The following is a 16,111-nucleotide window of genomic DNA, read 5'->3' as shown; positions in this document are numbered from 1 at the left end:
AAGAAGACAATAACCAATATAAAACTATGCTAGAGGAAGCGAAGAGTAGATTAGGAGATGCAAAAATGAAACAAAGTGAACAACAACAAAAAAACCCAGCCGTGAACTGGAAGACAGGATAATAGAAAGCACCCAAGCTGAGGAGCAAAAAAGAAAAAGAATTTTTAAAAGGAGGATAAGTAAAGGAATCTTTGGGACAGAATCAGGCAAATAAACATTCATGCTATAGTGGTCCAAAAAAAATAATGTTTGGCTATTGAATTTTATTGCTTGTTTATTTGTCTGCGTTCACACCCACAGAACATTAGGACCTTTTACTGCATACCGGTTTCTACATATTTGACCATTCCATCTCCATAATTTGCATGATACCAAGCCCTACTAGTCTCAACAAGTGCTTCTGAAACAACCAGATAGTTGAATGGATGGATGGATAGTTTGGATAGATGGATAGTTGTATAGATGATGGATGGATGGATGGATGAAATAGTTTATATGATTAAAGATCGTTGAGGTGTAGTATATTTAAAAGGCAGAAACAAAATGTGTTTGTAAAGTAGATGATAAAGACAATGTGATTTTTTTCACTGTAGGTCAAGCCTTTCTTTTTGAGATCCTGCTATTTCTCTTCTCAGCTTTTCACTGTCTTAATACAGGAAAATATTTTCTATTATCACTCCTCCATGATCTGGCTCTTCATTTGCAATCCAGTAATATCCATAAGGTCAAAAACCTATGATTTCAATCCAATATCATTTCCATAGAGAACGACTGAATGCTGAAACTTCTTCAATAGGAGAGCACAGGCATATCTCCTGGAAGACTTGCAGGCTGACTGACCTGAAGTGAAATAGCTATTTTGAGCCTGTCCAGTGTTGCTGAAATTATAACTTCCCTTGCCAACTATTCAGGCAAGAGATGTGAGGAAAGCCACAAAAGGAGCTGTGGGGAAGTGGAACGAGGAAGTAAGAGAGAGAAGGGGTTGAAAAGCCTATTAGCTACTTTATAGTAAAACCCAGAAAAAGTGAGCACTAAGGGGAATGTGGATTTTATCCCTCCAGGAATTCTATTTAGACCACAGGGAATTAACCTTGACTGTAATTAGGCCCCTGAGAGCAATGGCCCTTTCACAGAACATTCAGAGACCTCTGCTTTGTTTAGGCACCACGTGTGGATGGAACTTCCTGTTTGCACAGAGAGCAGCATAAAGCCTAGTTGCTCTGAGGAATGTCTGGGACCAGACCAGTTGCAAGGGAGCAGGGTACAATACAGTCAGGTCTCCTGGGGGCCCTTTCCCTGCAACATGGGGAAGAACAAACCCCTTCATCCAAATCTTATTCTTCTCCTCCTTCTGATCTTCCTGCTTGCAGATGCCTCCATCTCTGGAAAACCGTGAGTTTCACACAGAACATAAAGAATCCTTTCCTTAAAAGAGAATCCTCTCTGATTCTCCTTTATATGATTCATTGTCTTTCCCACGAAACTGTGACCTTCTTATCTCTAAAGTCTCTTCCAAAGATGCGATTTCATAAATCTGGTTTATTCACTCTTTACTTACTCTGAACTAATCTTCAACTCTCCATATCTCTGAATTTCTAAATTTTCTAAGCATAGATATACAAAGACTTTCTAAGGGGCTTTGGGAATTGATGCTTTCAAAGGAATCAATTTCCAGATCCTCGCATTCAGACTGATTTGCTTGGGACCACACTATTTATCCTTCATTGCTTCCCCTTTCTTAATTGTCCATCTTCCACTTTATAAAAGGAAGACAAAAAAAGAAGAAGAAACAGAAGAAAAAAAGGCAAACCTCTCCTTCAATTATATGTTACCTTGGAGCACTATCCTGGGGTAAAATAATCTGCAGGGTGCCAAGTAAAAGAATGATTTGAAATATTGATGTTGATGTTGTGAAAGCAAAGGATTCTAATGATGAAGGAGAAAATTCCTTTGCAGATTATGTGATGATGAATTCTTTGTTTCGACAAAGTTGAGGTAGATACAAAGAAAATACCAGCTGATCGGTGATTGGAAGCAATTCTTGAGAATAGGTACTGGGTGAATTTTGGCATGTGGTGCAGGAGATGCAAGAACTGGTAACAACGATATAATTGTTTTATCTGTACTTTATTTACTTTTATGTAAACAATGTTTCATGGCACTCACAGTTACACAAATGAAAAATAGCAACACAATTAATGTTAAGCCTTTTTCAGTTCTTGCTATTAAGGAATAGCCATCTGTGGATACACAGAAATGGCTCATTGTTCTTATCAAATATGTGTTTTAAAAATATTTTGATTTGATATCTAATATGTGTGAGTTACAATTCATAATACATTCATATTCTTTTGATCAGTTGTATCCTAGTAAGACTTTTAAAAATAATTCAGTCCGGGGCGCCTGGGTGGCTTAGTCGGTTAAGCGTCCGACTTTCGCTTAGGTCATGATCTCGCGGTTCATGGGTTCGAGCCCCGCGTCCGGCTCTGTGCTGACTGCCAGCTCAGAGCCTGGAGCCTGTTTCAGCCTGTGACTCCCTCTCTCTCTGACCCTCCCCTGCTCACGCCTTCTCTCTCTCTCTCCTAGAAAAAAAAAAAATTCAGTCCAGAAGAAAATGGTTAACATTTACAATTTTTTGGTCACATAAAGAGTTAAAGTTAAATTAAGCACCCTTATACAGTATTATATATATACATACTAGCATATGTGTATCTATCTATCATCTATCTATCTATCTATCTATACATACATATATAGTTAATAAAGAAGCAAGAATTATCCATGCACATAGTTTGAAGCATAAAAATCTTAGGATAAACTTCTATGTAGTAAGTGGCCTTGGTAATTCAAGTTTAAGGAGGAAAACAGAAAGACGTTAAATGTCTGATCATTACAGAAAAGACATTGTGACATATTTTTTAAATAGGTCATATTTGGTATCTTGTCTCTGATATTTAAGAACCCACCAAAAACTTATAGGAGACTAATATAAGCTTTAACTTTAAAAATGTCATCGAAAATAGTATCTTTTGCTATTATTTAAACTTATGATAAAGATATAGATGTTTACTTGAAAATATATAAGGAATGTGTAGTGTCTAAAACTTGTTTTAGGAATCCTGTGAGCAAAAATGTTTGAAAACTACATAGCCAATTAAACTATATATGAGGGTATTGGCAAAGTCTCCTTTCTGCTCATGAGTTATCTTGACCCAAAATTCAATCACTAGATAGCCATTTGTGGGTGGAACCATTCATTGTATAGCTAAGAATTGAAAGGCAAATATTTAAAATGCAAATAGCCAGAGCTAGGTAACAGGAAGATAATGTTAGTTGCTGAGCCTTTAACTTTAGATAACCTTAGAGCTGAGCCTTTAAACTAATGACTCTCTTTCTTTGAGCCTCAGATTCCATATCTATAAAGTGGAAGCAAGTATTTTCCACCCTATTTTCACAGGGTTGTTGAATATATACATCCAGTGAAAGTACTGCTGATTGATTGGTCCTTGTAATATCTCCCTGAGACTTTGCTTGCTTTTTACAACAATCCTAGTGCAAAACAGATTCACAACAAGATAAGTATAAACAGCATATTTTTTCTTTGAATTCAGATGCATGCATACTGTGTTCCCGAGAGTGAGGCATCCCAGCAAATTTTAGACTATTTAAGGCTCACACAAGTAAAATGTTCCCTGCAATGGCATTGATGATGGAAGGGGGAATAATTCTCACACACGCCATTCAACAGCAGAAATCAATTTCATGTTCATCAATCTGTCGTCTCATGGTATAGAACTAATGATAGTAACAATAATTGTGATGGAAAATAATGCTGGTAATAACAGTGTCTCCCCTCCTACACTCTCCTCTAACTGGACTCCCCCATTCCCAGGCAGTACCTGGCACTGGTCCCCTCCCTGCTCCACATGGAGACCCCCGAGAAGGGCTGCTTCCTTCTGAGCTACCTCAATGAGACAGTGACTGTAAGTGCTTCCTTGCAGTCCCTTAGGGAATTCCAGTGGCTCTTCCCTGACCTCGTGGTGGAGAAGGATATTCCACTGCGTCTCCTTCACTGTGAGTATGCCTATTTGACTTACTATACTTGATTCTACTGGTTAGGGTCATAGGCATCTAGAATTCAGTCAAGATAAAGCTTTGAGAGCCTGGAAAAGACTTCAGAAAGAAATCTAAATGTAACAACTATGCACAGGAATTAAGAAACAATGTGTAGGGGCTCCTGGGTAGCTCAGTCAGTTAAGCAACCTGAGCCGACTTCAGCTCAGGTCATATCTCACAGTTTGTGAGTTTGAACTATGCGTTGGGCTCTGCACTGACAGCTCAGAGCCTGGAGCCTGCTTATGATTCTGTGTCTCCCTCTCTCTCTGCCTCTCCCCTGCTCATGCTCTGTCTCTCTGTCTCTCAAAAATAAATAAATGTTAAAAAAATTTTTTTAAAAAGAAGCAATATGTGAATTTCCAACCATGGGAGTCAAATACTTATAAGCCTATTAAAAATCAACTTAATGATCCAAAAAAAATTTCTATTAGCCAGGAGAGGGAAAAAACAATATGCACTAGACAAAGGTAAATTATGACTTCTTCTTAAAATTAAAATGGAAAAAATATTACAAAGGCAAACTAGACAAATGCAGGATGTAAGCCTCCAAGTGGTGGTCTGTCAGGAACATATCACCCCTTATTAAAGAATGAAAATTCTAGAAATTACTATAACCAAATATCCAATTTCTTCAGAGTTGCCCATATGTGAAATGCTTATAGCCTATGGCCAATAAAATATGGTAGTTTTCTTTCCCATAGCCTTAAATATACTTCTACCATTCCCTTCTAGTACATAACATCAACTTGGTAAAGTTCAGTATACAATTGAATCAGGACTATATTGGCTTGTCTATATGGAGATGTGAGTCTCACTTAGAACCTCTTTTACTAATATATTTTCCTCCATCTTCTGTTCTGTCTCTGCATTTATAAAATGACAGAAGTAATTCCTGTCCATGGCAACTTCCTCTGATGACAATCAGGGGGGCACAGTGAATCTAAGGGGCCAGATCTCCAGGGAGAAGAGGAACAGGTGGTGGAGGAGGAAACATGGGAGACTGAATGGGGTCTTAGGGTCTGTCTTATATTTCAGGTCCCAAGATCTCCATCCAATGAGGAGGTCATGCTCCTCACTGTCCACGTGAAAGAACCAACCCAAGAATTCAAGAGGCAGACCACAGTGGTGGTTAAAAACAAAGAGAATGTGGTCTTCATCCAGACAGACAAACCCATCTACAAATCAGGGCAGACAGGTATGAAGAGGCCCTACAGTTAGAACAACTCCAAAAAGAAAAAATCTTCTTCCCTTGCATATTCCCCAGTCAAAAGCCCTGTAATTCTGGTTCTTTAATAGTTTGTCTTACTGGCCCAAAAGCCTGATTTCAGGTTTCTGGGACTCATGGAAAATATTTCTGTTTCAGTGAAATTTCGTGTTGTCTCATTGGATGAAAATTTTCACCCCCTGAATGAGTTGGTGAGTCTCCAAATATCTATATAAAATCATTGTTATCTGTATAAACAATCTGGAAGTCTGGTTTTGGTGTTAGAGGAGGACCAGGGAGAGGAAGAATCTGGTATCACTAGTAATGATTTTTGGCATTACGATAGTGAGAGATCCTCATTTAAACCAAAACCCCAGCTCAAGAGAGTAGCTAATTCTTTCCATCTTGATACTGGTACTTAAACAGATGTCATACAATTAAACTTATTCTTTATAAAGTTCTCGGGCAAATTAGAGAGAGATGTTAAATAATAGACCCACTTACACCATCAAATAACTTAAATTCAAATACCTTCTCAAAGAATTAGAATTTTTCTGAACATACCTACCAAAACCTCCTTATAAAGGTAGAGTGGAATCAGTCTTTGTTCCTTGAAACTAACATTCGATATTTATAAGAAACAACTCTTTCAGGTTTCATACAGATATCAAACAAAAGAGTCTTAGCTTTTCTCTCCCAAACTCACCACTCCACCACATCTTCTTGTCTCAGAGGTGATTCCTTTCTTCTAATCCCTTGCACAAAAGATTCTCACACAATCCTTGCTTCCTTTCTTGGACACTCACATCCACTACATCAGAAAATCATGTTAGCTTGAAATATATCCAGACTATTTCTATTTCTTACCACTTGGATTGCCACAATCTCATCCTGGCCAATATCACTTCTTTTTTTTAAAATTTAATTTATTTTGAGAGAGAGAGAATGAGCAGGGGAGAGGCAGAGAGTAGAAGGGACAGGGGATCCAAAGCAGGCTCTGTACTGACAGCAGAGAGCCCAATGCAGGGCTCAAACTCATGAACCATGAGGTCATGACCTAAGCCAAAGTTGGAAGCTCAACCAACTGAGCCACCCAGGTGCCCCATGCCCAATATCACTTCTAAAAAAGACTATCTCAGTAACCTTGAAGCTGGTCTAGTTTCTACTCTCACAACTCCACTTAAAACAAATACCTCGTCTATCACCGTAACAGCCTTACTCTGCTTCATTTTTTCTTCTTGGTATTTCACTACCTGATATATAAATCAGGTGTGTGAATGTGTGTGTATATATATGCTTATCATATATATTCTTTATATTTCAGATACATGATTGATATATCATTGATATATATCTTAAATACATAAGTATTAAATATCAAACCAGTATCAATATAAAAATATAAATATATAAATATTAAGTATATATATATATAATATGTATCTTGGGGCACCTGGGTGGCTCAGTTGGTTAAGCGTCCGACTTTGGCTTAGGTCATGATCTCACAGTTTGTGGGTTGGAGCCCTGTTCTGTGTTGACAGCTCAGAGCCTGGAGCCTGCTTTGGATTCTGTGTCTCCTTCTCTCTCTGCCCCTCCCCTGCTCCTGCTCTCTCTGTCTCTCAAAAGTAAATAAACTTAAAAAATAAAGTTTTTAAAATAGCATCTCTCCAGTGTGTGTGTGTGTGTGTGTGTGTTTTGTGCATATGTATCCATCCCTATTAGAATGCAAACTCCCTGAGAGTAGATATATTGTTCTTTTGTGCATTGCTCTACTCCCAGCCCCTAGAATGATGCACAGTAAGCACATGGTAAGCACTTAATAAATATTATGTTTTTTAATGACTAAATATTGGGACACCTGAAAGGCTCAGTCAGTTGAGCACTTGACTTCAGATCAGGTCATGAGGCTCAGGTTATGATCTCCCAGTTAGTGAATTCAAGCCCTGCATCAGGCTGACTGCTGTCAGTGCACGGCCTTCTTTGGATCCTCTGTCCCTCTTTCTCTGTCCCACTCAGCTTGCACTCTCTCAAAAATAAACATAAAAAAAACCCAAATGACTAAATATTGATAGTGGAGGGGCTATTCCTCTTCTTTATTCTTAGAACTAAGAAATCTTTGACCATCTCAATATTTGGATCTGAGTACAGTTACTTATAATTTTGTTAGGATTTATTTCTTAATCTGTCAAATTTCATAACAAAGGAGTATTCCTCACTGGATGCTGTAAGCATTTAAGTAACGTCAGTAAATCCTATTCTAATGAACAGCTGTGCACGTATCTATGTTTTGCTGATAGCTTGATAAGTTCTCAAGATTATTTATTAATTGCTTAAAATAGATTAATTAAGAGTTTTATAAAACTTACTCTGGAATTTTTCTGCTTTACCATAGAGAGAGTTATTCTGCATAAAAATGTCTTGCTTATAAATCAGAATCAAGAATATTTGAAAATAATTCTACATTCCTTTATTTCTCTTTTGTCTTTCAGATTCTGCTAATATTCATTCAGGTAAGCAACAGGAAACATTCCATAATCGGAATTAAATGTTCATATTTAAGAGGCTCTTATAATATACCACAAACTTGTCGTTAAGGGATAAGCCTCTGAGTTCACATAGCACCAGATGATTCTAACTCATCTTCCCTCCCCTCCCTTCACCACCACCCCATTGGTTGTCTTTGTGGATAACAGGGGTTGCCATAGATTTCTTTTATTGTCTCTAATGTTCTAGGCTTGTTTGTAAATTACAATTGCTGTATCCTTAGGACCCGAAAGGAAATCGCATCATGCAATGGCAGAAAGTCCAGTTAGAGAATGGTCTAAAGCAATTGGCCTTTCCCCTCTCATCTGAGCCCATTCAGGGCTCCTAGGTAGTACAGAAGGAATCCGGTGGAAAAACAGATCACTCCTTCACCGTGGAGGAATTTGGTATGCATAATGGAAAGTCACGGCGCATTTTCTTCATATTGAAAGTTCTAGAGCCTGGAGTTTGAGCTTCTTTAGCGGCCTTTCATCTCCTCTATGTGAGGTTAGGTTTTGAGTAGAATTGGTTATATCTAACCCCAATGAGACTATTGATGATCTGTGAATAGGACTTTGTATGGCTTGGTTATTTTTTGTAATAATTTCTAATCTCAAAAGAATGTAAAGTCTTTGTTTAGGAGAAGTCTTCCATAATTCATTAAGGTTGCAGTGATCTGTCTCACTCCTCCAATCAGAATATCCATTGGATAGTAAGGTGGTTGTATTGAAGAGGATAGCTAACTTTTGAGAACCCTAAATACTGTTAGGGAATTGTTACAGAGAAACTGAAAAATACTAATTCCCCCGAAGCTGAGAAACAATCACCGACTTCCTTTATTTCCAATGAACAGTGCTTCCCAAGTTTGAACTACAAGTAACAATGCCAAACATAATCACTATCTTGGAAGAAGAGGTGAATGTGTCTGTATGCGGCCTGTGAGTTTATTTATTTATTTTTTGAGAGAATTATTTAAAGGAGACTCACCATGGGACACCTGGGTGGTTCAGTCAGTTAAGAATCTGACTCTTGATTTCAACTCAGGCCATGATCTTGCAGTTCCTGAGTTAGACCCCCATGTCCAGGTCCATGCTGACAGCAGGGAGGATTCTCTCTCTGCCTCTCTCTTCTGCCCCTCCCTCACTCATGTGTTCTCGCTCTCTCTCTCTCTTTCTCTCTCTCTCTCTCTCAAATAAACTTAAGGAAAAAAGACTCACCATTTGGGATATTTTGAATCATTTCTGTAGGAGCAGTGGGAACACAAATACTTTAAGCACATAGAATCATCCCATCTCTAGAACCTTCCTTTCCTGTTGCTTCTCTATCTTTCCTTCTTATCTTCTTTCAGGTCCTTACCAGCATTATCATAACTATCACGGGGCAAGCAACTGTTCCTAGAGAACCTATCTATTAGGACTGATTCTGAAACTGACAAAGCTACACACACACACGCCCGCAAATGGGGTAGTGTTGAAGGGTAGTAACTTTCCTTTTCCCAGGTTGTAGAGGAAATTTTCTCATCAACAGATCATTTACCTGACCTTGCATACATAGTGGAAAGAAAAGCTTTGATTCAGAATTTGTAGAGATAGGCGTATTCCCAAGACCGCAGCTGAGTCTTCGGCCTACCCAAGGCACGTCGCAGTTCCCCTCAGCACCGCCATTTTTACTGATGGGACTGGACACGATATCTCAGTTTGGTCCTTTCTAATCTTGAAAATTCATGTTTCTAAAATCTTGCGCCCCATTCTCAGTCGTCCATCGGTAGCACTAGCAGAAGGAGCACAGAGGGTAAGGAAACAAGCCCTGGCTAAAGGCCACACACGTAACACACCCACAATTCAGCAGGGTCCCCGCCCCAGCACTGTCTCAGAGTAATCGCCACCAAGTTCCTGATCCCGTATAACTGGTGAGCCAACACTCTTGCAAGTTCCGAATCAGAGGACATTTTAGATACGGAAGGAAACGAATGACCTTGGAAACACATCAACCATCAGTGATATACCTATATGGCACAACCTCATTTTTGTAAAAAGGAAACAAGTGAAGCTCCGTGTAAATAGAGACGGTGACACATCAGAAGAGGATGATAGAAGGATACCCAGTTTGTATTCCTAGGAAGAATTGAGGGTATTTTCTCTCTTTTTTGTTTTGTTGGTATTCTCTCTCTCTCTCTCTCTTCCTCTCTCTCTCTTTCTCCTTCTCTCTCTCTCCCCCAAGAACAGCTGTAGCTTTGGTAATAGGAAATGCATCTTTTTAAAAACAAAAGTAAAAATTAAGGGGAAAAGAGACACGATCAAAGAAGACTGTCGTAAATTTCAGCATGTCGCACTAAAGATTTTTTTAAAAGGAAGGGTCATTACTTAACGTGCTTGCTCTCGACATTGTGAAGGCTCTGCAGAGATTAGGGGGAAGTACAGAGAGTAAGTACACCATAGCTAAAGGGGGATATAAATAGGTAGAAAATGGAGATGTTCAATGTCTGCTTTGATTCATTTGGCTCTGTGCCTATGACAGATATACATATGGGAAGCCTGTCCAAGGACACATGACTATGAGCATGTGCAGAAAATACAGTAACCCTTCTAACTGCTATAGCGGAGAGTCACAGGCCGTCTGCGAGAAATTCAGTCAACAGGTAGATGGAAAACTCTTCCTTCTAAGGAACTAACAATAGAGACATTGTTGATAAACAGTGAGTTACAACATGGTGCTAACCCTGGAAGAGAGCAATCTATAAGAGAATTCAATGTTAGCCACAGTAATTTGCACATTGGTGATCTAGCACAATAAGAATGATTTCTTTCTTATAATTGGCCACTGTGGGTGTTCTTGGTTCCCTAAGCACCCAGAATAATGGAAGTTGAGAACAATCTCCAAACCTGGCATCCAAAGCTGCCTTGGGCATCTACTTTGATGAAGCCAGAAGGAAAAACATTATACCTGTTAATCATTTTGGCTGGAAAGGGTATAATAGGTTTTGCCTTCTTTCTATGATCAAGAACTTGTCATGTGGCCCCATCGATGTGCCAGGGAGGTAGGAAACACAGTCTTCACATGGGCAGCCACTTCCCAGCAACAGTTGTGTCCTATGGAAGGAGAACTCAACTCTGGGGAAAAGCTAGGTCCCTGTACAGTTAAGATGAGCCACAAATTTTTAAGGCATGCCTATCTCACTAACTTTAGGGAATATCAGATACTAAGAAATATATGTCTCTTATCAACCAGATGCTAATGTGAAATGTAATCATAATTGATCCCTAAAGAATATTTATTGTGTTCTTATCATGAGAAAATTCCTAGGTTATATGGTCCTCCCCCCCAAAAAAAAAATCACACCCAATCAACTGATCACTGACCCATCCAGTATTATGTTTTTATATTTTGCTTTATCCCCTCCTAGCTAAACAGTCAAGGCTGCTTTTCTCAGCTGGTAAAAACCAAGGTCTTTCAGATGAAGAGACAAGGGTATGAAATGAGACTTCAAGTGGAGGCCAAGATCCAAGAAGAAGGAACAGGTCTGAGTATCATGTGGGTATAGGAGAAAAAGCAATGAACACTGATTTATTTCCTTTGCCAAATTATGAATTGAAAGGGAAGTAGTAACATAGGAAGTTCAGGGGGACCATCCTTCCAGAAAGGAATTTATTTTCTTTCTTTTTTTTTCCTCCAGGGGTTGAATTAACTGGAAAAGGATCCAGTGAAATAACAAGAACCATAACCAAACTCTCATTTGTGCAAGTGGACCCATACTTTAGACAAGGGATCCCCTACTTTGGGCAGGTGGAGTATTTTCTAATTCACAAATCAAATTATGTACTATCATTTAAACATAACGGAGTCTGCTAAACCAGACCTGCTTAATACTGTCTATTGATTAATATAACCAAAGGTATAAAACCACATAAAGAATCAATCTTTCCCTCTATAAATTTGTATATTAAATCTATAAAATCATTCTAATGCACCATCAAAATTAGAAGGTTTATTTTCCCACTTTTTGAACAGCATTGTGTGATGTCACTCAATCTTTTCATGGTTTACAGGTAGTGTCATATTTTTTTTAAATGTTTTATTATTTCTAGGAGAGAGAGAGAGAGAGAGACAGCGTGAGCAGGGGAGGGTCAGAGAGAGAGGGAGTCACAGACTGAAACAGGCTCCAGGCTCTGAGCTGGCAGTCAGCACAGAGCCCGACGCGGGGCTGGAACCCACGAACCGCGAGATCATGACCCAAGCGAAAGTCGGATGCTTAACCGACTAAGCCACCCAGGCGCCCCAGGTAGTGTCATATTTTTATATTTTCTCACAAGAATCTCAGAATTCCTGGTGGTCACTTACATTATCCTTCTAACACTAACTTTATATGGTAATGAGTGGGTAGGTGGCTTTAATCTTTATTTTGAAGTATAAAAGATTCTATTGTACCTAGTGTTTCTTTCATGGGTATTGTAGTTATGTTACTTTCTCTATACTAGCAAGAATTTATTAAAAACCAGTACACATAAGGGTCAAATACTGCTATTTAAGATTTCCAGATTCTAAAAAATATAAATTTTCTTATGTATCTATGAAAAATCTTGTATTGTTACTTTTCTATTATAAGCAGATATATGCAAATGGATCTTTCTGACTCCAGAAGTCTGAGACGGCAGTTGTATATAGGCACCAATGTGTAATTACTGTATATCATGTTCTTAATGGCAATGTTATAAAGTTTCAGGTGTGGAGACTGTAAAAGACAGAGGACTAGACCCCATTAAGAAGTGGTGGAGTATGTTTTAGGATGTTTTGATTATGTTATGACAGCAAACAATTTAAGAAACGTTAGTCACTTCCTAAAATGAATAGTCTACTTATTTTTAATTTCTCAGAGGTATACTGTACTTTTTTTTTTTTTTTTTTGGATTTCATTCCTACTAAATAACTACCCCATTAGTCATATGACTCTCTGATCAAGAGAATCAGAATTTTGTACCTACCCTTGACTTTGTACACATGGCCAACATTTCATCGGCAAACTCAGATCTTAGTTGCATACACTGACCCAAGTCTTTGAACTACGCACTTCAACCAAAAGTAGTTTCTACTGAAAAAGAACCATCCTCTTTGCAATCTTAACAGGACTGAGTTAAACATCAGCTGAGTTAAATATTAGCAGTAATTTGTCTTTAGGCCCTTTTTTAATAATACGATTCTCCTCAATTTTGCATTTTTCCCATAGGATGTGCCTCATACTATCTGCCTACCTTCCAAAGGTTTGACAATCTAGACTGAGAAGCAGATATATAAAAACCAACTAGAAAAGTACATGGGATAATGTATTGGCAGTTGCTAACCTGTGCACTTATACTTCAGAACACCAATCCATAAAAACTTAACAGTCACAAAGTATGTGTTTGGGGTTCAATTAAATTTGGCTAAAAGGTTACAAATTTTCATTACGATCTGACTCTTGTGTTCCGTGACTCCCCAAGGGTTCTAAATAATACACAGCCTTTCTAAAATATCCAGAGAATACATTTTGTAGGTCATCCCTATCTTCATCTCCACGATTCTCTATCCCTTTATGCTGCTTTATCGTTTGTCTTGGGATTGATCACTACTAAGAATGTATATATCAGTTATGCACTTATTTAACATCTGTCTCTTTTACTAGACGGTAAGCTCTATCTATGATGGCAGGAACTTTGTTTTGGTCACTGCAATAGCTTCAATGTCTGGAACCATGTCCAACATATAGGACGTACTCAGTAAATATTTGTGATAAAATGAGTGTTTGGCGACTACTGGGGAGTTAACCGTATAACTGATCCACAGATTTTAATCTTCAGGTGCAACTAGTGGATGGGAAAGGTGTCCCCATGCCAAACGAACTCATCTTCATCACAGCAGATGAAGCTAACTATAACTCCAATGCATCACTGATGAGCATGGACTGGTACAGTTTTCAATTGATCCTACCGGTGTGACGGGCACCTCACTCACTGTCAGGGTAAGTTGGAAGAGAAGTCACCAGCGGCATGAAATAGCCTTGGAAATAAGGTTGCAGTCTAGAAGGGATAAAACTTCTGAGTAGTGTTTAGTCCTATGGAAATGAAATACAAAAAAAAAAAAAAAAAAGAAATTACAAGTCAATTTTTAAGGTCAACTTTGAAAACAGTTATTTAAAAGGAGGCAGTATCGTGTTGTGGTTAAAAGCATAGGTTCTGTTTGTGCACTGTTGCTAATGTAAAATGGTGTGGCCACTACGGAAAACAGCATGACATTTCCTCCAAAAATTAAAACTAGAATCACCGTAGGATCCAGTAATCTCATTCTGGGTGTATTTTCAAAAGAACTGGAAGCGGAGTCTCAAAGAGATAGTTGCACACACATGCTTATAACAGCACTACTCACATTGGCCAAGAAGGGAAAGCAACTTAAATATCCACCAACAGGTGAACGGATAAACAAAAGGTGGTCTATACATACAGTGGAACAGCATCAGCTTTAAAAAGAAAGGAAATCTGTCACATGCTACAATGAGCCCTGATGATATTATGCTAAGTGAAATGGCCCATTACCAAAAACAACAATGACATGCACACACAAACTGTACAATTCCATTCACATGAGGTACCTGAAATAGTCAAGTCATAGGAACAGAAAGTACACTGGTGGAAGGTACACTGCAGAGGAGAAATGAGGAATTGTTGTTTATTGGCTTCAGTTTTACAAGATGAAAATGTTGTGGAGATCTGCTGCACACTGCTTACCTCCAGCAATCTATTCACTTAAAAATAACTACGATGTTAATTTTTGGTACGTGTCTTTTCCCCAATTAAAAAGAAAATGTCTAAAGGAAAGAAAAGAAAAAAGAAGATAAGAAAAGTGTAAATTCCAGAATCAGATCAATTATATTAAAATCCTGGCTTAACTCTCTATTAAGAGAAAATAACTAAAAATGTCTATATTTTATTTCCTTATCTGTAAAGTGGGTACAATATTAGTACCTCTTCCTGGGGTTGTTGTGAGAATTAAATAAGATGATATATTTTTAAAAACTTATTTTCTTTTCAACTTTTTATTTAAATTCTAGTTAGCTCACATACAGTGCAGTATTGGTTTCAGGAATAGAATTCAGTGATTCATCACTTCCGTAAATACCCTGTGCTCCCCACAACTAGTGCCCCTCTTTATGCCATCACCCATCTAGTCCATCCCCCATTCACCTCTCTCCCTCAATCCTCAGTTTGTTCTCTATCACTAAGAATCTGTTATGGTTTCTTTCCCTCTCTCTCTATTTTTTTTCCTTCCCATATACTTAATCTGTTTTATTTCCTAAATTCCACATATGAGCGAAATCATATGGTATTTGTCTTTCTCTGTCTGACTTATTTCACTTAGCATAAGCACATCTTCTTTATCCATTCATCAGTGGATGGACATTTGGGCTCTTTCCATAATTTGGCGAATGTTGATAGTGTTGCTCTAAACATTGGGGTGCATGTGCCCCTTCGAATGAGATAATACATTTTGAAGCTAACAAGAATTTAAATAAAAACTTGAAACACACAAAAAAAGATGTGTGTGGAGAGAAACAAGAGGAAAAACCTAGTAACCTAAATTGAGTCATCCTGAAATAAAGACGGGGACTGCCAAAAAAATGAGAGTTGATAGTATGAGGCTGAGGGCTTTGAGAAAATGCTTGTTATATATAAATTACAGAAACAGAAAACACTGTGTTAAGTCAAAGTCTCTAGATGAAGAAATAGTGAAACTACCATAAAATGCCATTGCACAGATTATGATTTACTTCTATTCACAAGGAACCCAAAGCCCAGTAGTATAGAGAAATAGGAGGTAATGAAAACACTATTGTAACTTTTAATGGAAAGCAGGTTGGGGTACACTTAGCACATGGGAACTTTGTAGAATTCACCGGATGACATGACTGTTCTCAGGCGTAAAGAAGTGGGTTTTTGCATTAATACGTTAAAGAAAATGAGGTAGGTCTAGAGATCAGAATCAAAAGGTGATTTGCATTCAAGGAAGAATGTAGATCTTGTTTCATCGAGCAATAAAATTAATGAAACAAGTATGAAATTTAAAAAGTAAGCTTACAGACTTTAAGAAAAAAAAAACAGGAGAAACAAAATTTGATAAAGTTTTTTTTCTTTTACGAAAGAAAATGCAATCAACCCAAATTGCTTTTCAAATACTAGGTCCCTAGATAAGCAAAGGAAGACATTATTATGTATGTAATATATTCATTTTTATAGTAAGAAT

The 16,111-nt window shown here is 38.0% G+C and overlaps 1 protein-coding gene across 1 annotated transcript in view; it reads left to right on the top strand.

Annotated features, from left to right (window-relative positions):
* Positions 1-1,303: 1,303 nt before the first annotated feature.
* The window catches only part of LOC120226226 (alpha-2-macroglobulin-like), a 50,107-nt gene continuing 35,299 nt past the window's right edge, over positions 1,304-16,111 (top strand). Inside the window, 13 exon segments of the mRNA XM_039224415.1 lie at positions 1,304-1,392; positions 3,893-4,051; positions 4,053-4,074; positions 5,152-5,311; positions 5,480-5,532; positions 7,810-7,830; positions 8,088-8,250; positions 8,697-8,781; positions 10,361-10,481; positions 11,247-11,361; positions 11,517-11,626; positions 13,675-13,759; positions 13,762-13,835. Of these exon segments, the coding sequence (XP_039080346.1) occupies positions 1,304-1,392; positions 3,893-4,051; positions 4,053-4,074; positions 5,152-5,311; positions 5,480-5,532; positions 7,810-7,830; positions 8,088-8,250; positions 8,697-8,781; positions 10,361-10,481; positions 11,247-11,361; positions 11,517-11,626; positions 13,675-13,759; positions 13,762-13,835 (1,257 nt within the window).

This window comes from Hyaena hyaena, unplaced genomic scaffold, assembly GCF_003009895.1.
Source record: "Hyaena hyaena isolate Hyena2069 unplaced genomic scaffold, ASM300989v1 scaffold_1631, whole genome shotgun sequence".
Classification (NCBI taxonomy): Eukaryota; Metazoa; Chordata; class Mammalia; order Carnivora; family Hyaenidae; genus Hyaena; species Hyaena hyaena.
This window is presented reverse-complemented; position numbering and strand designations above follow the sequence as displayed.